General features: G+C 42.3%; 1 protein-coding gene across 5 annotated transcripts in view; it reads right to left on the reverse strand.

Moving 5' to 3' along the window:
* Positions 1-532: 532 nt before the first annotated feature.
* Positions 533-22,822, reverse strand: part of LOC144699652 (uncharacterized) — a 58,335-nt gene continuing 36,045 nt past the window's right edge. For all 5 annotated transcript variants that reach the window (XM_078570759.1, XM_078570758.1, XM_078570761.1 and 2 more), the window contains exons 5-6: positions 9,781-9,853; positions 533-6,190 (exon numbers count right to left, since the gene is read on the reverse strand). In XM_078570759.1, the coding sequence (XP_078426885.1) occupies positions 9,812-9,853 (42 nt within the window). In that variant the 3' untranslated portion in view covers positions 533-6,190; positions 9,781-9,811. The remainder of the gene's footprint in view (positions 6,191-9,780; positions 9,854-22,822) is intronic.

Here is a 22,822-nt window from a genome sequence, read left to right on the forward strand (position 1 = left end):
CCATAAACTTGATTTTATCCAAACTTCCCGCACCATCACCCCAGTGCTCATTGACCTACACTGGTTCCCATTTAAGGAACGCCTCAATTTTAAAATTCTCATCCTTATTTTTAAATCTCTCCCTGGCTTCATATGTATATGGCTCATGTTATTTATTTATTTATTTTTTTTTTTTACAATGCCTCTGCAAAACTCCTTGAATTGACTAATACCTTAGAGGCGCTATAAAAATACAACTTCATGTAGTAGTGGAAATCTGCAACTCTCTCCCACAAAATTGAATTGGGGTCAAAATTAAGAGTCAACTGAAAATTTCAAAACTGAGGTTGATGAATTTTTGTTAGGCAAGAGTGGTTAAGAGCTACAGAACCAAGGAAGATAGACAGAGCCAAGATCCACCATGATCTAAATGAATATTAACAGGTTTGAGGCTGAAATGGCCTACTCCTGAGTAATTCAGCTAATGAATTCACAAATGCACCCGCACACAATACAGCTGCTTTGCACATAAATGAAATTCTCCAAGAATTGATTATTTCCAAAACTTGTTCATCTTTATTTATGGAAAGAAATGTACAGAAATGACATGAGATACCACTCAAATTTAAAAATAAAATACAACAAGCACATAAAACTCTTGCAGCCTAATTTAAAAGGAAGTTTGTTTTGTATATATAAAAAAAATCTCAGTTCAGCTGGAAAAAAAAGTGGCCAGTACAAAGAAATACAAATAATGGAAAAGCAGTAACTTGCAGCCCAGAAGCCGAGCACTTTTCACCAAGCTCATATACAGCATGTGGTTGCATCCACTGTGGGGTAAAACATCCATCCAATGTGAAGTGAATGCTGGTGTATGAGGAGAGCAACCCCCACCATGAGGTTCTTGGTGCTAATTAGTGCCTCAGCCTCCTGAGTGCTGACCTAAGATGGCAGCTACTTTTGCTCTTTCTGGTCATGTCCAGTTCATTACTTAAAAGGATACTGACCGATACTGCACGTCTGCTGCTCGCAGCATCAGAACAGAGTATAGTTCATCTTCATTTGTGTTTTTGCCCAACTCCACCCTGCATCACTATATGTCTACACTTAGCTGAGAACAGGCCCCCATAAACATCCCTATCCAACAACCTTGCAAAGAACCCACCCCAGGCAATATGCTTGAGTAATTGCAGTATTGACTTTATAGGAGTAATGTGAAGCAAGCATTCTTACACTAATGGGCCACTGCAAAGCTAAAAGTTTTAAAACTAGGATTGAGTGGAGGGAGAGTAAAGAAAGGACACGGACACAGTTTCAGATTCAGCCTAATTTTGGGGCAATGTGACAAACAAGCACTTTCTGCACTGGTTTCTGGTTGAGAGTGAAATGGGAATAACAGTGAAAAAACCAATCTGTTGCTGTAGTCTTTTGGTTGACAGAATGTTGTATCCTGTGGGGCAGCTCCACCAACACTATCAGCAATAGTTACAACCCTACCACAGTGACACTGGTTGAAGACAGATGAGGAACATTCAGAACAAAATTGGTTCAGAAATGAAATCTGTAACCGGCCTCTAAAGAGTTGCTCTAAAACACATTTGTTTTTACATCGAGTACAGGTTTGTTTCAAGCCAATTCAAAAGAAGCTGCTGGTCATTTTTGGCATCAAGTTTACTAGAAAATAAAAAAAACTGCTAGCTAGTACTAGTCGAAGGTGCCTCAAACTATAGCTATCTTAATATCCATTTTTTAAAAATTGTCTTAGATCTATTTTTGCAGCGCTATCCCACAGTCTTTCACAGCTGACATTAAGAAATGTGGTCTATTATTTGCATAGCTAATGTTTGCCAGAATGCAATGTGAGAGAATGCTACATTTCCCAGTTGCATCTGTCTCATGTCTGCCCCAATTAAAAACTCTGCTTCCATACTTAACTTGCACATATCATTATGGAGTAGGAGAGACTCTTATTCTCTCTGGGTATGCATTATTGTTACTAATCTCAGTCCCAAATATGAGAATTATAAATAATTAAATGGCCAAGAATTGTCCATCTGGTGAGAAGCTGAACCTTATATAGATCCCATCGGTGTCAGTTGCTCTCAGCAGAGATAGCAGTCAGCTCTCCTTAGCTTGGGGAAAGGAAAAATTGCTTGCATTCTTACTCCTGATCACTGTCTAGATACCCCTGCTCGTAAGTGTGGAGTGGGATGAGAAGAGGATCAGGCTCAGATGGGATTTAGAAAGACCCCTGCAACATGTCCTCCACTGTAGATGATTCAAAGAATAAAGTTAAAATTAAGTAATAATTATGTAAAACCAGAGCCAAGGTGGTGGAAGATATACATAAACAAAGTTGTGACACCATCTGTTGTGCAATTTAACATTCATTTTAAATGGTTTTGTCTTTCAGATCCAGAGACAGGAAGCTTTACAGGTTAACCAAACTGAAAATAGGGAAGAATCAAAATAGTGGTAGACATTTAACAGGTCTCTGGAGCAGAGAAAGATTTAATTCTTCCAGTTTAATGTTCCTCACAGAAATATTAGTAATCAGCAAACTGGTGTCCCATACTGGAGTGCTGCTGCTTCATTGGAAAGTGTCTGAGATCTTGCTGCCTGCCCTCTGTTTATCTGTGGACCAATTGGAGTAAGCTGGAACAGAGGGAGGAGATGGGGAAGAGGAAAAAATACAAAACTACCACGCCCATATGGAACCGCTGTAAAAATTTTGGAGCAGGCAGTGTCTCATGAAACAATAGGGTGCAAAGAGCGGCAGCTGTAATCTGCAACATGGTTCATTATCAATTTGGGCTGTGCCACTTGGTGAGGTGCCAAGTAAGACCTTCCTCATACCACACCTGCCAGTGAGTCATGCAGCAGCATTGGCAGATGACTAGGAGCAAAGCACAAAGAGGCCACAGGGAAAAGGGGAAAACAGCAATTAAAACCTTTAGAAGGATACAAAAAAAAATGAACTAAATTTGATATTCCTTTTTAATTTTTGCCCTTCACATTTATAGGCCGTTTAGGAACAACTAAATTACATCAGCTAGCTTCAGGTGTCCAACCATCTCAAGATTTAACCGAAGATTAAATTCTAACAAAGTTACAAACAGTAAGATAACCATAATTATCTTTCAGTTAACTGATGAAACTTTCAAACCACTGTCTTTTACAATAATCCAACCCGTCACAATAATCTGTGCTGAAAGTACATTTACTCAAAGAAAATGCCTGACTCCTTGTACATGCAGATTTACGAATGATTATACAACTGCAGTGAACTTCCAAGTCTTTGCAGAAAAGCTGTTAAAAATTAGGTATATGTTCTCGCCTTGGCTTTTTCATTGCACACTATTGAGCATAAATGCCGGTTTGCCCAGCTGTCCAAATGTTGCATGAGGCCTTGTGACCGTTCCTTTGTCTTTCCAGCAAAATGCTCCACTGCTGTACAGTGACCTGGCCCATAACCTGCCAAACTGATCATGTGACTGGTAACAAAACCAAGACTAGGAGTCAACCCCATCAACGGGATTGTATTCACTGGACTAACAGAACTGCCTTTTTATTTCTCCCCATCTCAAACTGTGTCCCCCCTCTTCTTCCTGAAGTGCTTAATGCTGGACTTTGGTTCCATAAGCACTACTTGCCTGGTAGACATTCTTCATGTGTGCATGTAAGTGAACCTCAGCAGGCTAATTGACAACTGAGCATGATACTATCGGCAAGTTCACAAACACATTTCCAGCTGGACAGTGATTAGGAGTAAGAAGCATCACCAATTTATTTCCCCAATTTAGCCTGGGGCCATTGAGCTCTGACTCAGCTGAGATTAACTAATTCAACATAAAACGAGAGTCTAACCAGACGCCTTCCTGGCCTTACATGGCTCATGTTGCAGACACATTGAAGAGAAGTGTATTTGAGGTAAACTAAAACTCTGAAGCAAACAAAAATAATCCAGGGATTCAGTGATACCTGTCCTTGTCCTTTGTCAGGTTCTCATTTTTGGGAAGATTATGAACCTTGTGACTTGAGCAACATCAACAGCTGGGATAGTTCTTCCAAACTTAACCTCAATCCTGCCTTACAAAACTACATCAGCTGCATTTCATTCGGCAAACTGCAGCTGTTCAAACAGCAGAAGAATTGAATGGAATTTGTCAGTTTTGGGAGAAGAAACTGAAATTTGACAGAGAAATTTAGCCAGAGTAAATGTTGAGAACAAATGCATGTGTTTTAAAAACAAAATCATTGTCAGATAAAATAAGATAAAACAATGTAAGTACTCTGCAGGACCATCAATACTTAGCAAGGTTTGGGGAGTGCGTTTTAAAGCTTAAAGCACCTGTCACTGCATTTGTGACAACTGCATAGTTTTATCAGCACACTAGAGTTTCTAGGCTACTGAGTATCGGTGATCTGACTGGTTTCATGCATCCTAATTATGGATTTTTGAGAAGGCAGCAGTAATAACTCCTGCAAGATGACTCAACCTGAGCCATATTTGTGCTGTATAAGTCACTGAATGATGGATGAGGAGAGTACATGGAATTTAAGGGAGTTAAAAAAGTTCTTAGTATGGTTAATTTTAAAAATAAATATATTTATATATATCTCTATATATATATATATATATGATAAAACTGGTATTTGCACTGTAGTAGCCCTCTTGGCTGGCCTATACCTTTTTAAAAAACAAAACACTACATAACTCTCCCTTAACCTAGAGCCATTAAATAGAACAAAACCTGCATCACATTGCTCCTTTGGGGCATGTCTAAATTAGGGGCTTAAGGCAGATGAGCAAAACTGAAAGTTTGTTGTTCTAACTCTAGCCACAGTAATGGCTTTAAATTGTAATTTTTATTGTTTTGAGATTGTTGCTTCTATCCTTAACCAGGATCAGGTTCACCGAGTTGCGCACAGTGCAGTGGGATAAACTAGCTGTTCAATCCAGCTACAAAGCTGCAATTAGGATTCTTCTATTCTGTTTAAAAAAACATAGAACAATTATGTGCTTTAAAGGAACCATAGCTTCTTAAATGATTATCAAAGCCAATCAGTTTTAAAGTATTAAAACAACCTGGTCGTGAAAAATAGGAGCAGTAGAACAGATCTGAATTGTCTTTTTTTTAACAAGAGGACAAAATATTGAGGCTGTCATTTACAGCAAGGTTTTCAAAAATACTATAGAACAAGTAATCTAATGTGGAGTAGCTGTGGGAGTGAAGAGGCAATTTTCCATGCTTTAATATTTGACCTTATCACATTAATAACTTCTGGAGCAAATCACAAAATATAACCTACAAATAACCCATTTTATGGTAGCCACCCGTAACTACGGAGCAAAAGGATCACAGTAAACAAATCATTCTGGCCCCTTTCATTCAAAAGGTGTAAAATAGTATGTTCTTTGTTTCCAATGAGCATTTCCAAAGGGTTTTAATGTGCAGCTGCAGTTTTTTTCTGCCCTGTCCACACTGGGTCCAGCAGCATTCCACTGATGTGGGCACCCAATTGAAGATTGACTATTTCAACAGGAGAACAATGCACAATACTATGAGGGTAATCAAATAGGATACCACAGCTTTCAAGGGTCCAAATAAATGCAGGTGCCACTGTTTACAGTCAAGTGCTGTCCATTACAGCATCACCATGCATGTTTGAGAATGACAGTGCACAAAATGTGCACAGGTCTAATGACTAGAAACAGGACCACTGTTGATTTTAACCCTGACAATGCACATGGAAGAATCATCGAGATAATTATGATATCATATGGGTATCTAGATCGCTTCATGTTCTCATGCCTGCTCTGAATGCACAACCCAATCAATGCTATGAATACGAGGTTTGTCTTTACCGTACATATACAAACCTATTGCAGCTTACTCTGAAATATGTGGTGAATGTATTGAACTCTGGTGTAAAGTTTACAGACAATGCAGAGAAATGCATCCCCCACCCCCACAGAACAGCCTCAGTAACATTAGGGGAAAATAATCTTCTTAATAATGCCGTAAGGTCCTGGAAGTACCGTGAACATTAACTCATTCTACTTAACCAACAGATGCAATAAAGGGCATGGGAGACCACAGTGCTTTTTTTCAGGATCTTCAGTTTGCTTCATTGTAAAGGCAACAAGTGGCAGCTGAAGTGAAGCCTGACTCTCTCTCTCAAAACATCATGTCCATCTCCAGGCAATCTGTGAAGAAAAGAACCTAGGTGTATATTAATATAAAATATTACAAGGCAAAATATGACAACTTTAGCAAGTTTGTTTTAACCTACATTTACAACAATGACTGCATTTCAAAAGTGCATCATTGGTTGTAAAGCACTTTGGGACACTGAGGTCATAAAAAGCACCATAAAAATGCACGTTTTTCTTTCTTTATCTCCACTGCACTTCCTTCATACTATGTTGCATAAATTGAAACCCTTTTACATTTCACCTTTGGTTTATAAAATATTAGTGGAATATTACACAAGAGTTACCAATCTTATTTCATTCACAAATGTAACTAGGGTGCATTGTCTGTACATGCACACGGCTATTTATTTAAAGTGAGAGATGCCAAAGAACTTGAAATGGACTGAAACCATTCATAATACTGAAACCTTTAATGCATTTGGCAATTCAGTGGCATAGGGGCTGAATTAGTTTCCCTCCTCTATTGCACTTCCCGAATCAAGCAACAAATTATATTTAAAAATAACTACTGTTTAGCTGTGGCGTTTTGGTTCATAGGGCATGAACCATCTGTCTGTTTTTATTCTTGTCACTGACAAGGTCAGCATTTGTTACCCACCCTAACTTGTCCTTGAGAAGGTGGTGGGGAGCTGCCTTCTTGAACATGTATACAACAAGATGGTGTTGCAGATAATCAGAAATGATATATTATGAATATGATTAATCCGTCAAACTGGCAAGGTTTTCCACCAACGCTTACTTTTTTTTGGTCTGAAGAATGTATACAAGATTCAGTGCTGAATTAATACAATTTATTGCAGCTTGACAATGGAATTAATATTCATTAGTTAATCATGTCAAGCATATAGCTCAACTGCTCAGCTCAATGGTGTTATGGTGGATTTATTTCCTTACCCCTCACTTAATTTCCTTCTCTCTGTTATGTAGAATCCTGGACTTGTAGGTTAGGGAGGTAATCAGTTCCTGAGCCATTGTCAAAACCTGCTTTTTAAATTTGATTTGGGATTCCCCGAGAACAGCTTCCTCAAGTTGCTGTTGCTCCTAAACCTGGCTCCCTTAGCTCAGCTGCAGTTACAGCTGACAAATACCCACCTTTTAGACTTTGGATTACAATGGCACCAATGCAAAAGCAGTTTTGGTTTACCTGTAAGCTCCCATAAAGAAGGGATCAGAACTTAAGTTACTCTTACTCTGCTTGCTGATCTACTTTGGCTCCCAGTTTTGCAATGACAATGCTTTACTCGAAGAAGCTGTTGTTCTCTCTATGCTGCACAATTATCGATGTGAACCCAAACCCTCATCCCACCATTCAACACCTGGAGTTTTATGTGGATTTAATTCCTCCTGAAATGAAGGAGCTGAGCACAGCGAGTGCCCCGCAGACAGTATAGCTCCAATCTGCTCACTGGTTCACCTGAGCAGAAATTAAAGGTCAGGGAGTTCCATTTATCAGATCTTGTTGACCAAAATTACTGATACCCAAAACTCTGTTAATGAAATGACCTTCAGACTTCCAGATTTTATTTTTCCTGAATTGAAGTAAAACAAAAAGTGATATAAATCCGGTGAAATCAGAAGTGACTAAATCACCCTGTTCAGGTAAAAAACAGAATGTTTGTAATTGGAATGAGGCTTATATCCGCAACAAAAAGAAATGTTTGCATTTATATAGCATCTTTCACAACCACAGGACGCCCAAATTGTTTTACAGCCAATTAAGTACTTCTGAAGTATAGTTACCATTTAATGTAGAAAACGTGTCAACCAATCTGTGCAATTCATGATCTCACAAACAGCAATAAAATTAATGACCAAATCATCTGTTTTAGGTATTGGTTGAGAGATGAGCGCTGACAAGGACACTGGGAGAATGCCCCTGCTCTGCTCTGAATACTGTCATGGGATATTTTATGTTCATCTGACGGGAAGATGGGACTTTAGTTTAATGTCTTGTCAAATAGGCAGCACTCCCTCAGTACTGCATTGAGGCATCAGCCAAGAGTTTTCTGTTAAGAGATTGCTGGCCTTTATTGCAAAAGGGATGGAGTATAACAGTAGGAAAGTCTCGTTACAACTGTACAGGGCATTGGTGAGACCACACCTAGAGTATTCTGTGCAGTTTTGGTCACCTTACTAAAAGGAGAGATATACTTGCATTGGAAGCAGTTCAGAGAAAATTCTCTAGGCTGATTCTTGGGATAAAAGTTGAGCAGATTGAGCCTATACTCAGGTGAGTTTAGAAGAATGAGAGATGATCTTATTGAAATATACGAGATTCTGAGGGGCTTGACAGGGTAGATGCTGAGAGGATGTTCCCCCCTCATGGGGGAATCTAGAACTTGGAGGCGGAGTTTAAAAATGAGTCTCCTATTTAAGACAGCAATAAGGAGTAATTTCTTCTCTCAGAGTCGTTAGTCTTTGGAATTCTCTTCCACAGTGGGCAGTGAAGAATGAGTTATTGAATATATTAAAGGCTGAGATAGACTAGATAAACTGAGAAAGGCTGAGATAGAGATTTTTGATTGGACAAGAGAGTCAAGGGTAATGGGGGACAGGAAGGAAAATGGAGTTAAGGCCACATCAGATCAGCCATAATCTTATTGAATGGTGGAGCAGGCTCGATGGGCCAAATGGCCGATACCTCCTCCTATTTCTTAAGTTCTTATGTTAAGTCTCTGGAAAAGGACTTAAATCCATGACCTTCTGACCTGGAGGTGAGTGCTTCCACTGAGCCACAGCTGATACACAAATTTATAACATAGAAAAGACAGACTTGCAATTATATAGCACCTTTCACAACCATAACAGGGCACCCAAAGCACTTTGCAGCCAATGAGGCACTTTTGAAATGTAATCACTGTTGTAACGTAGGAAACACGGCACCCAATTTGCGCACAGCAAACTGCCCCAAACTGCAATGAGATAAATGACTAGATAATCTGTTTTAGTGATGTCGATAGAGGGGTAAATGTTGGCCAGGACACCAAGGAGAACTCCCCTGCTCTTCTTAGTGCCAGGGGAGCTTTTACATCCACCTGAGAGAACAGACGAGGCCTCAGGTTAATATTTCATCCAAGAGGTGGCACCAAGAAATACAAACAATTAAGTGAGTAATAAAATCTACCAACCATCTTCCCAAAAGATAGTGTTCAAAAACATTGAATGCATCATTAGCATCTCCTCCCCCACAGAACTTTGCCTTGCCTCCATGAGACAGGTGACTGAAGTTGCCTTCTTTTGCGATGCTATTCACTGTATATAGGGAGGATGAGGTGCGTCCTGTACTAAACAGAACTGTTACACACTGATGTTTCCAGGTTTTGACCTCGTTTTGGGATTCATCTTTAGGGGGTTAATTGTGGAAATCTGTAGACTTACTGGAAAGAGGGCAAGAGAATAGTAGTAACTGCCAATGACTGTGCCACACAAACAGACTGGCTGCTTGTGGACTCACCACAAGAGGAAACACCATGGGTTACAAGCCACAAATGTCACACTTTCAAGTCAGCACTGCTGCTACGTTATAAACAACAACATGTCATATGAATTGAATTATTTAGACATAGACTGAATTTACTTACAGTTCAGCAGACTTGAGCCTCAATATCACTGTCACCTGCTTTCCCCCTTTGCTGAAACTTTCAGGGCTTTGTCCTGGTAAATGAGCAAAAAAAAATGGTTACAGGAGACATGATATCAAGCAAGGCAAACACAGCTCATAACCTTCTCCCAAAAGAATACTCCCTTCAGATTCAGAGTAATCTTAGCTTAATTACAGAAGTCACTGTTTGCCAATGGGCTGAAATCAGGATATTACCAGAATAAACTATTTTCACAGCATTAAGTTAGAGGCGAATAGTTTAATTAATTTTCACAACAAATTGCTTTTTTTTGGTGCAAGCTTTTTGCTGTAACTGGGGAATGGAATACTTTGGATATACGATATACCATAGTTAGATTCAGATTAAAGTGCTCTCAACTCTGCACCGAGTGTGTATTTTTTTTATTCATTCGCGGGATGTGGGTGTCCCTGGCCAGGCCAGCATTTATTGCCCATTCCTAATTGCCCCTGAGAAGGTGGTGGTGAGCTGCCTTCTTGAACCGCTACAGTCCATGTGGTGTTGGTACATCCACAGTGCTGTTAGGAAGGGAGTTCCAGGGTTTTGACCCAGCAACAGTGAAGGAACGACGATATAGTTTCAAGTCAGGATGGTTAGTGACTTGGAGGGGAACTTCCGGGTGGTGGTGTTCCTATCTATCTGCTGCCCTTGTCCTTCTAGATAGTAGTGGTCGTGGATATGGAAGGTGCTGTCTAAGGAGCCTTGGTGAATTCCTGCAGTGCATCTTGTAGATGGTACATGCTGCTCCTACTGTACGTCAGTGGTAGAGGGAGTAAATGTTTGTGGATGTGTTGCCAATCAAGTGGACTGCATTGTCCAGGACGGTGTCAAGCTTCTTGAGTGTTGTGGGAGCTGCACTCATCCAGGCAAGTGGGGAATATTCCATCACACTCCTGGCTTGTGCCTTGTAGGTGGGGGACAGGTTTGGAGGAGTCAGGAGGTGAGTTACTCGTCACAGGATTCCTAACCTCTGACCTGCTTTTGTAGCCACAGTATTTATATAGCTAGTCCAGTTCAGTATCTGGTCAATGGTGACCTCCAGGTTGTTGATAGTCAGGGATTCAGTGATGGTAATGCCATTGAACGCCATGGGGTGATGGTTAGATCCTGTCTTGTTGGAGATGGTCATTGCCTGGCACTTGTGTGACACGAATGTTACTTTCCATTTGTCAGCCCAAGCCTGGATATTTTCCGGGTCTTGCTGCAGTTGGACATGGACTGCTTCAGTATCTGAGGAGTCTCGAATGGTGAACATTGTGCAATTATCAGTGAACGCCCCCACCCTTGACCTTATGATGGAAGGAAGGTCATTGATGAAGCAGCTGAAAATGGTTGGGCCGAGGACACTACCCTGAGGAACTCCTGCAGTGATGTCCTGGAGCTGAGATGACTGCAACAACCACAACCATCTTCCATTGTGCTAGGTATGACTCTAACCAGTGGAGAGTTTTCCTCTAGATTCCCATTGACTCCAGTTTTGCTAGGGCTGCTTGATGTCACACTCAGTCAAATGTGGCCTTGATGTCAAGGGCAGTCCCTCTTACCTCGCCTCGAGAGTTTCGCTTTTTTATCCATGTTTAAACCAAGGCTCTAATGAGGTCAGGAGCTGAGTGGCTCTGGCGGAACCCAAACTGGGTGTCAGTGAGTAGGTTATTGCTAAGCAAGCACTGCTTGATAGCACTGTTGATGACCCCTTCCATTACTTTACTAATGATCGAGAGTAGACGATGGGCGGTAATTGGCTGGGTTGGATTTGTCCTGCATTTTGTGTACAGGACATACCTGGGCAATTTTCTACATTGCCCCGTAGATGCTAATGCTTTAGCTGTACTGGAACAGCTTGGCTTGGGGCGGGGCAAGTCTGGAGCACAAGTACTATTGCCCGAATATTGTCAGGGCCCATAGCTTTTGCACTATCCAGTGCCTTCAGCCGTTTCTTGTTATCACTTAGAGTGAATCGAACTGGCTGAAGACTGGCATCTGTGATGCTGGGGATCTCCGGAGGAGGCCAAGATGGATCACCCACTCGGCACTTCTAGCTGAAGATTGTAGCAAATGCCTTATCTTTTGTTTGATGTGCTGAGCTTCCCCATCATTGAGGATGGGGATATTTGTGCAGCCTCCTCCTCCAGTGAGTTGCTTAATTGTCCACCACCATTCACAACTGGATGTGACAGGACTGCAGAGCTAAGATCTGATCCGTTGGTTGTGGGATCACTTAGCTCTATCTATCACTTACTGCTTATGCTTTTTGACACGCATGTAGTCCTGTGTTTATAGTTTCACCAGGTTGACAACTTGAGTTTTTTTTTTTAGGTATGCCTGGTGATGCTCCTGGCATCCCCTCCTGATCCTTCATAGAGCCAGGGTCGACCCCCTGGCTCAATGGTAATGGTAGAGTGGGGGATATGTCGTGCCATGAAGTTGTGTTTGAGTACAATTCTGCTGCTGCAGATGGCCCATAGCGCCTCATGGATGCCCAGTCTTGAGTTGCTAGATCTGCTTGAAATCTGCGAAATTTAGCACGGTGGTAGTGCCACACAACACGATGGAGGGTATCCTCAATGTGAAGGCAGAACTTCATCTCCACAACGACTGTGTAGTGGTCACTCCTACCAATACGGTCATGGACAGATGCAGCTGCGGCAGGCAGGTTGGTGAGGATGAGGTCAAGTATGTTTTTCCCTCTTGTTGGTTCCCTTACCACCTGCCGCAGACCCAGTCTAGCAGTTATGTCCTTTAGGACTCGGCCTAGCTGGGTCAGTTGTGGCGCTACTGAGCCACTCTTGGTGATGGACATTGAAGTCCCCCACCCTCAGTGCTTCCTCCAAGTGATGTTCAACATGGAGGAGCACTGATTCATCAGCTGAGGGAGGGTGGTACGTGGTAATCAGCAGAAGGTTTCTTTGCCCATGAGACTTCAGTCTGGAGCCAACGCTGAGGTGTCCCAGGGCAACTCCCTCCTGACCGTATATCACTGTGCCTCTGCTGGGTCTGTCCTGCCGGTGGGACAGAACGTATTGGTGTTGATGGTGGTGATACATTATCTGTAAGGTATGATTCAGTGAGGATGACGATGTCAGGCTGTTGCTTGACTAGTCTGTAATACAGACTCTCCCAATTTTGGCACAAAGGAAGGCTTTGCAGGGTCGACAGGGCTGAGTTTGCCGTTGTCATCTCTGGTGCCTTGGTCAATGCTGGGTGGACCCTTTCAGAGGGCATTTAAGAGACAACCACATTGCTGTGGGTCTGGAGTCACATGTAGGCTAGGTAAGGACAGCAGAAGAAAACAATGGTTTCATGGACTTTTATTAGTTTTTAATCGCACCATGGTGGGATTCAAACCTAGGTCCCCAGAGCATTACCCTGAGTCTCTGGATTACTATTGACAATACCACTACGCCACCACCTCCCCTATGTTTGACTTGCTCAAACTCCCCAGGAAAGCATAATTTACTTTATTTAGCTGTCACTGTGTCTATTCCTGCACTCATCTACAGAATCACTATGACAAAACAGGTGGTCATTCGGTCCATTGAGTCCATGCCAGTTCTCTGTAGAGCAATCCAGTCAATCTCATTACCCCGCTCTACCACACAGCCCTGTAAGTTTATTTCCCTCAAGTGCCCATCGAATTTCCTTTTGAAATCATTACTTGTCTCTGCTTTCATCACTCTTCTAAGCAGCAAAGCGAGCTCCAGGTCATTACCACTCACTGTGTAAAAAAGTTCTTCCTCACATTCCTCTTGCATTTCTTACCCAAAACCTTAAATCTATGTCCCCTAGTCATTATATCATCAGCTAATGGGAAGAGATTTTCTTTGCCTACCTTATCCAAACCTGTCATAATCTTGTGCATCTCTATCAAATCTCCCCTCAATCTCCTTTGCTCCAAGGAGAACAACCCCACCTTCTGTAACGTAATATATAAATACAGAATCAAGATATAGCTGACAATGGGTGGGCAATTATGGGTTGATGGATTTGCTCAAGATCAATACAATTTGTTTTTGTTCATTCTTGGTATATTGGGATCTGGGTGTCACTTCCAAGGCCAGCAAGTGTTGCAATCCTAAGACGACACTGTCTCTCAGTTCATTTACAACTGTACCATCAAAACCCAATTGTCAAAACTTCTGCACTCCACCCACCATAACATTTCTGCACTTACTGATCTGCTCAATCCCACCCTCAAAATCTATTTCTGATGCCCTGGTCCCCATTGAAACCATTGCTCTTTCTCATGGTAATCGTTTCCCCTGGTCTGACTCTCATCTCCTTTCAAGTCCAAGGATGGATAAGGTGGCCAGACCCGACTAGACCACAAAGCGCTATTGGTGCCTGTTCAGTCTTCCGAAACTGTTCACTATTCCAGGATCATCTGGATGGTAAAGATAACCTCCCACTAACTACTTTTATCTATTGAAAACTGCCTTCTTAAACCCCTCTCCCTTCTCCACTACACTCAACTCGAACAAGAAGTGCCAGGAGCTCATGAACTTCATTGTCATTCAGACTGATACCATCTGTTTAATTGCCTCTGCTGCTTCCCTTCTTTCCCCTAGCCCATGCGGTCAACCTTCCTCCAAGGGTTTCCACTGCACCCCAATACACCCCACTCTAGCCCTGAACTCTGACCTTTCTCCAGGTTCCCTCCTGTCATGCTCTCTTCATGTTTATCTTGTCCAGAGATCCACTTCCTGCTGCCTCAACTCTATTTCCACTAAACTGTTGGACACCCTTCCTGACCCCCATGTTAGCTGATATGGTTAACGGCTCTCTTTCTCCTCAGGTACCGTCACGCTTCCTTAAAATATTGTCATCGCCCCTCTCTTCAAAAATAAACCTTGACCCATTTATCATGGCAAACAACCACCTCATTTCCAATGTCACTTTCCTCTCCAACAGTCTTTGAATGTGCTGTCGCACATCTTTCCCATTTTTTAATTCCTCCAATCAGGTTTCTGTCAATGCTGAAACAGCTCCTAACATAAATGAAAGTATAGTATAAATGAGATTCCATGTGACTGGTAATCTATCTTTCCTCGTCTTCTCGACCTGTGACTCTGACATAGTTGGCCACGCCATCCTCCAATACTTCTCCACTGTCAAACAGCTGGATTAATACTGCACTCACCTGTTTCTATTCTTTGGCACCTCATTTCTCATCTATATGCTGCACCTTGGCAACATCATCCAGAAACATAACATCAGGTTCCACGAGTACACTAATGGAATCCAATTCTGCCTCACCACCATCTCCCCTGACCTGTCCACCATCTCTAAATTGACTGCTTGCCCAACATCCGCTACTGGATGAGCAGAAATCCCCTCCAATTAAACTCTGGGAAGGCCAAAAACAATGGCCGGGGTTTTCCGGCCTGTCGTGGCAGGACCCACTGTGGGAGATTTGGCAGCCCAGCCAAAACGCCAAATCTCCAGTGGCGGGTCTTGCCATGACTTTTGCCAGGACCAGATGATCCCAGCGGCGGGTGGGCATGGAAAATCTGGCCTATTGTCTTTGGTTCCCACCACAAACTCTGTTCCCTTGCTGACTCAATCTCTCTCCCTGGACACTGTCTGAGATTGAACGAGACTGTACACCTTTGAGTTGTATTTGACCCCAAGGTGAGCTGCTGATCACTCTACCTTCATTAAAGCCACTTTTTTCCACCTCCGTAACATTGCCCAACTCATCCCTCACCTCATCCTTGCCTTTGTTACCTCTAGACTTGACAACTCCCACACATAAATTTAAGGTCATCCAAAACTCTGTTACCCATATGCTAACTCACACCAAGTCTGTTCGACTTCATCCATTTGTGCAATCAATAAGGCTTAAATGATCAAATTGTACTGTACATAAGCTTAGTGATGAAAAATCTTAATTTTTATGTATTATTGGATTGATTTGTGAATGTTGGAGTATGTTGTTAAGAAGTCTTAAAGTTGACACCTCTTTACATGTCAAATACCGTGATATAGCTTTAAGAAAGAACGTGGAGTGACCTGGAGCTGTAGTTAGAACACATTTGTACATTTGGGCTCCAGCAAGTCTAGCTTAGCTGTAGCTTAGCAGTAACAGAAGCCAAAGCTACAATGCTGATTGGCCAGAAAGTTGGCCTGAAGACTAGATGTTCCAGGGCCTCCAGTCAAAAGATACAAGTTATAGTTTAGCAATTAGAAGGGAAGCCAAGGCTACAAAGCTGATTAGCTAGAAGAATGGTGTGAAGACTAGATGTTCTGACGACCTCCGGTGAAGAGATATAAATTAAGGCTAGGTTGTTGTGGGGAAGCTAGGAGCGCTCTTCCCATTGGTCAAGAGTCGCAAATATTTGGTTAGAAGCCATTAATTATGTTGACAAGGGTGTACATAATTGAGCTAAATGTTGAAAAGCTACCTGCGTAAAGGATATAAAAATAGGGGTGCATCACTGGAGATCTTTGCACTAGCCAAGGGTTAACATTTGTCACAGGTCACTGTTAGGGGGCATTTGTCAGGAGAGAGAGTTACTTGCTAGAAAGTTAGCATTTGCATAGGACTTGCCAGTCGATGGATATTTGTCAAGGGCTGAGGGGTCGCCGTAAGAACCCAGTATTAGGCTTAATTAGTGACTAAAGTAACTGTCACAGGGTTGAGGACTGCTGTAAGAATCCAGTTTCAGAAATCTGTGGATCCAGTATAGATAGGTTTGCCAAGGTTAAAGTGATTACCTTAATAGAGAGTGAATAGACAACATATAACCATTTAGCTGTCAGTTAAAGTCCAGCTTGAGAGAATCAGTAGTAAAGTACAGCCTTAGTCATTTTGGACAAGCTACAGTTTTTATTAGAAAGCTGTTTTCATCACAGAGAGAGAGAGCATTCAGTAGGCAGCTGTGAAGTATGTAGCTTCAGCAGTTAAGATGGACTGGAAGCATCAGCAGTTAAGGCAGATTGGGAAGATGAGAGTTGAAAAAGGATCCACTAGAATTGAAGTCTTAAAGCTGCAAAGGGATTTGTATGTATGTTAAGAGTTAAGTTTGCTAAGCTAAAATCTTGAAGGACTTAGAGAGTCAAGAGACCAGGTCCAAGGAACCAAGAGGAGAAGACTCCAGAAGTCCTGGGATCCATGGGAAAGACAGACTGACGTGTGCTGAACTTGTGTATCGTTCCATATCGCGACTAGTGAAAAGTATCAAGCTTTATTAACCAATAAACTTTGTTAGTTTGCATTCTAAATTAGTGATTGTCCTTTTTGCCAATAAGGTTATTCCGCAACAATAATTTTCTTACTCTGGGGTTTAGTATAGAGTCCAAATCCTTACAAGTCCCATTCGCTCATCACACCTATGCTCGCTGACTTACATTGGCTCCAGGTTAAGCAGCGCTTTGATTTTAAACTTCTCATTCTTGTTTTCAAATCCCTCCATAGCCTCTCCCCTCCCTATCTCTGTAATCTCCTCCAGCTCCACAACCTTCAGAAATATCTGCGCTCCTAATTCTGGCCTTTTGTGTATCCCCGATTTTAATCGCTCCCCCATTGTTTGCTGTGTTTTCAGCTGCCTAGGATAAGAGCTCTGGAATTTCCTCCCCAAACCTCTCTGCTTCTCTACCTTGCTTTATACCTTTAAGATACTCCTTAAAACCTACCTCTTTGACCCTCCTTTAGGTCAAATGTTAAACGTGCTTATAAATGCAAACTGGTGTTGTACTTGCCCTTGAGATGGTGGTTGGGGGTCTTCTGTGAGCACTGCAGTTTGTTTGGTATTGTTAGAAAGGGAACTTTAGGATTTTGACCCAGAGATGACAAATTATAATTTTTCACATCTGCCATCTCAGTTGGCTCTGACTGAGACTGCCAATTGGTCCTGAAGTAGAGTTGCTGTTGTGTTGTGGCATTATGCACACCGGAGACAGCCCAAATACTATTCATGTGCAATCAGTACGCTGAGGAGACTTTCATCTCATCAGGCTGCTGAATTCAAACCCAGAGTCCTGACCTAAAGTCTAATGCACCAACCAGTCCTCTGAATAGTCCATGAACAGCACCAAAAGAAATTATAATGCATTGTCAACCATACATTTCCTGAGGTTTTATTACTCTGGATATTGCTGAAGAAAGATACATTTTGTGAAGCTTTTCGTCTTGCACTTATCAGACAATTCGCAAAAATACCTATGTAAGAGAAAACAACAAATTAATACTGCATGAGAAGAGAGTGCTGATTGGTTGGAAAGTCGACTTCGATGGTAGAGGTTACAAAGAAGAATGCACCACTTGATGGTGACTGACAGTTAACTCCCAATCATTGTTTAAAATTTAAACCAGGCAGCTTGACTCAAAATAAGTGACAGCCATTTGCTGGTTCGTCCCTCAGCACAATTCCTTGATCAATCAGAGTCAAACTGCCTAGTTTAAATTTCAAACAATGTTCGGCAGTTAACTGCCAGTCACCATCAAGTGGTGCATTCTTCATTGTAACTACCATCTAAGTCCTCTTTCCAACCAATCAGCACTCTCTTCTCATGCAGTATAAACTTGTTGTTTTCCCTTACATTGGTATTCATGCGAATTGTCCTGATGAGGGCAAGATGAAAATTTTTGACAAAATATCTCTTTTTTCAGCAATACTCAAGTTCTGTACATCCAAACTACTCTGGATATCTTAAAACCTTACAAATGCGACAGCATAGTATAACTGTTTCTGCACGAGGTACCAGCAAAGTAACAGTACAACAGTCCACTGGATTAAACTCCACGCAATATATCTGTTATAAACTGCATTGCATTGCAAACTGGATGCTCACTGATATTTTCTTGCTTTTATTATTATATGGGTCAAAGAGCAAAAAGAAAAACGAGAAATCAAAATATCTATAGAGTTGCATGTACAGATTGTGAAGACAGAGGGGCCACTCAATAGGAAAATAATTGCACTGCCTACACCTCAATAAACGAAAATGGTAATAAAAATGTTTATACATCATATGAAGCACAACAACTGAAACAACTAATTAAAATGCAACCTGCTTCTGTGGAGAGAGAAGCAGAATAAAGATTATAGGACAACGGCCTTTCATTAGAATTGGAAGATGTTGGAGGACACTCCTGCCACCTGACATGCTGAGTGTTTTTAGCCTTCTCTGCTTTAATTTCAGTATTACGCTTTTGTTATAATGCATTCTACTCTTCGAGAAGACCTGAAAACAACAGGATATAGGGTGGAATCATTTATTATTACTTCCAATTTGCTAGACACCACCCATTAAAAACAAATCAGATGGGATCTCAAAACTCTCTAACATAGAGCTTTGTTTAAAGAAATACTAAACACTGTAAAGCATTCCAGATTTACAGAAAAATATTCAAAACTGCTGAGATTATTTCACTATTTGTGACTTTTTAAAAAATGAATCCCTGTAGTTTAAGAATGCAATGATGTCAAAACATTCATGTATAACTGGCCTCTTTCCCCCCCAAAAAACCTCTTTAATTGTGTATCTGGTGGCAGATTCCCAGAAATGCTGAAATCAAAGTTTTAAATTAATTTTCTCTTAAAATCATTGGAACCTATGGAGTGAATTGAAATGACACAAACTTACTATCTATTAGAAAAAGCTGCATACACTTTCATGGCAAGAACATAGTATTGAAACTTTACAGAACTTAAAGACCTCTCTGAAAAGAAAATGTGAATATTTTGACATCATGATGTTTCTGGAATATTAGATCCATGAAAAAAGTTGCAATTTAATTAAATTATTTCTGCAGGTTCTTTACCTTTTTTTAATTGAAGATTTTTAAAATACTTTTGTTTTCCTTAGGCAAATACTAACACTCCTCAGAACACTGCAAACTGCTGTGTTTCTGGAACATTAAGCTGTAGGAACATAGGAGCAGGAGTAGACCATTCAGCCTATCGAGCTTGCTCCGCCATTCAATATGATCATGGCTGATCATCCACTTCAATGCCTTTTTCCCCACACTATCCCCTTTATGTCACTGGCATTTAGAAATCTGCTCCAACAAAAACATCCCAAGTCTATCCAACCTCTTTTCATAACTCAAATGTTTCATCCCAGGCAACATCCTGGTGAATCTCCTCTGCACCCCCTCCGGTGCAATCACATCCTTCCTATAATGTGGCGACCAGAACTGCACACAGTACTCCAGCTGTGGCCTCACTAAGGTTCTATACAACTCCAACATGATCTCCCTCCTTTTGTAATCTATGCCTCGATTGATAAAGGCAAGTGTCCCATATGCCTTTTTCACCACCCCACTAACATGCTCCTCTGCCTTCAGAGATCTATGGACACACGCCAAGGTCCCTTTGTTCCTCAGAACTTCCTAGTGTCATGCTGTTCATTGAATACTTGTCAAATTACTCCTTCCTAAGTGTATCACCTCACACTTTTCAGGGTTAAATTCCATCTGCCACTTATCTGCCCATTTGTCCATCCCGTCTATATCTTCCTGTAGCCCAAGACACTCAACCTCACTGTTAACCACCCGGCCAATCTTTGTGTCATCCGCAAACTTACTAATCCTACCCCCAACAGTCATCTATGTCGTTTATATAAATGACAAATAATAGGGGACCCAGCACAAATCCCTGTGGTACGCCAATGGACACTGGGTTCCAGTCACTAAAGCATCCTTCTGTCATCACCCTCTGCCTCCTACAACTAAGCCAATTTTGAATCCACCTTATCAAATTACCATGTATCCAATGTGCATTTGCCTTCTTTATAAGTCTCCCATGTGGGACCTTGTCAAAGGCTTTGCTGAAATCCATTTAAACTACATCAACTGCACTACCCTCATCTACACACCTGGTCACCTCCTCAAAAAATTCAATCAAATTTGTTAGGCATGACCTCCCTCTGACAAAGCCATGCTGACTATCCCTGATCAAACCTTGCTTCTCCAAGTGGAGAAAGATACTCTCCTTCAGAACTTTCTCCAATAGTTTCCCTACCACTGACGTGAGACTCACTGGCCTGTAGTTCCCTGGCTTATCTCTACAACCCTTCTTAAATAGCGGAACCACATTAGCTGTTCTCCAGTCCTCTGGCACCTCCCCCGTGGCCAGAGAGGAATTAAAAATTTGGATCAGAGCCCCTGCGATCTCCTCCCTTGCCTCCCTCAGCAGTCTGGAATACAAATCATCCTGACCTGGAGATTGGTCGACTATTAAGCCTGCCAACACCTCCAATACCTTGTCACTCCCTATATCAATTTGCTTAAGAACTTCGCAGTCTCTCTCCCCAAGTTCGATACCTTCATCCTCATTCTCTTGGGTGAAGACGGATGTGAAGTATTCATTCAACACTCTAGCGATGTCCTCTGGCTCCACCCATAGATTCCCCCCCCAACCCGGTCCCTTATGGGCCCCACTCTTTCCCCGGTTATCCTCCCGGAATATTGAGCTGCCAATCCTGCCCTTCCCTCAACCACATCTCAGCGATGGCTACTATATCACAATTCCACGTGTTAATCCTCACCCTTAACTCATCCGTTTTACCTGTAATACTCCTGGCATTAAAGTAGAGGCCATCCAGCCTTGCCTTACTCCCTTGAAACTTAATGCAGCTGTACTCCCTCTGACTTGATTGTTTTACTGTATTATGATGTGTCCCGATTCTGCTAACATTCTGTGTCCCCTCCCCCTGCTGAATTAGTTTAAACACCTCCCAACAGCACTAGCAAACCCGCCCGCAAGGATGTTAGTCCCGCTCTGGTTCAGATGTAGACCGTCCCGCTTGTACAGGTCCCACCTTCCCCAGAAATGGTCCGAGTGATCCAGGAATCTAAAACCCTCCCTCCTGCACCAACTCTGAAGCCACGTATTCATCTGCGCTGTTCTCCTATTTCTGAGCTCGCTAGCACGTGGCACTGGGAGTAATCCAGAGATTACAACCCAAGAGGTCTTGCTTTTTAGTCTACTGCCTAACTCCCTGAATTCTTGATGCAAGACCTCATCCCTCTTTCTACCTATGTCATTGATACCAACACGTACCATGACCTCTGCCTTATCACCCTCCCCCTTCAGGATGCCCTGCAGCCGTTCAGTGACATCCCGGACCCTGGCACCAGGGAGGCAACACACCATCCTAGAATCACGTTGACGGCCACAGTATCACCTATCTGTTCCCCTGACTATAGAATCCCCTATTACTATTGCTCTTCCTCCCTTCCTCCCCTCCTGTACAGACAGGCTGCTTGTGGTGCCAGAAGCTTGGCTCTGTCCGCACTCCCCGGAGGAACCAGCGCCCTCATCAGCCTCCAAAATGGAATACCGATTTGCGAGCGGGACCCCAGGGGACTCCTGAAGTACCTGCCTGTTTCTCTTGGACTGCCTGGTGGTCACCCATTCACTTCCTTCCTCAAGTCCCTTCATCTTCGGTGTGACCACCTCTCTAAACGTGCTATCCACGATGCTCTCAGACTTGCGGATGCTCCACAGTGTCCCCAGCCGCCGTTCCAGCTCTGAAACCCGAGCTTCCAGGAGCTGCAGCTGGACACACTTCCTGCACACATGCTGGTCCCGGGCACTGGAAATGTTCCCGGCTTCCCACATGGAGCACACCACGGCTTTGAGCGCTCCTGCCATGACTTATCCCTTTAAATTAAACCTTATAAGTCAATTACTCTCGGGCCCTTCTTTCCTGATCTTCGTTACTGTAGAATATACAAACTGTAAACCACAAAAAGACCTTAAACAATAAGCGATTAAAGTAGTAAATACCTTACCCACTATTTACCAGTGATTCCTTTCCCTTGTAGCCTCTACTGCTGCAGCACGCTCTGAAGATTTAAGAAGTTGGATAGCAAGGAAAAAATGCAAAGAGCACCTCGTCCCCTATGCACTGAATTCCCGCTTTGCACCAAATTGCCAATACCCACTCTGGCTGTTCCCCACTTATTATGTGCTCTCTCTCCTGTTCGTGTGCAAGCACACTGTAGTGTGCTTCTAGATAGTCCCTTTCTTAAATAGAGCTGAGTTGACTCACCACT

This window comes from Cetorhinus maximus, chromosome 24 (assembly GCF_964194155.1).
Source record: "Cetorhinus maximus chromosome 24, sCetMax3.hap1.1, whole genome shotgun sequence".
NCBI lineage: Eukaryota > Metazoa > Chordata > Chondrichthyes > Lamniformes > Cetorhinidae > Cetorhinus > Cetorhinus maximus.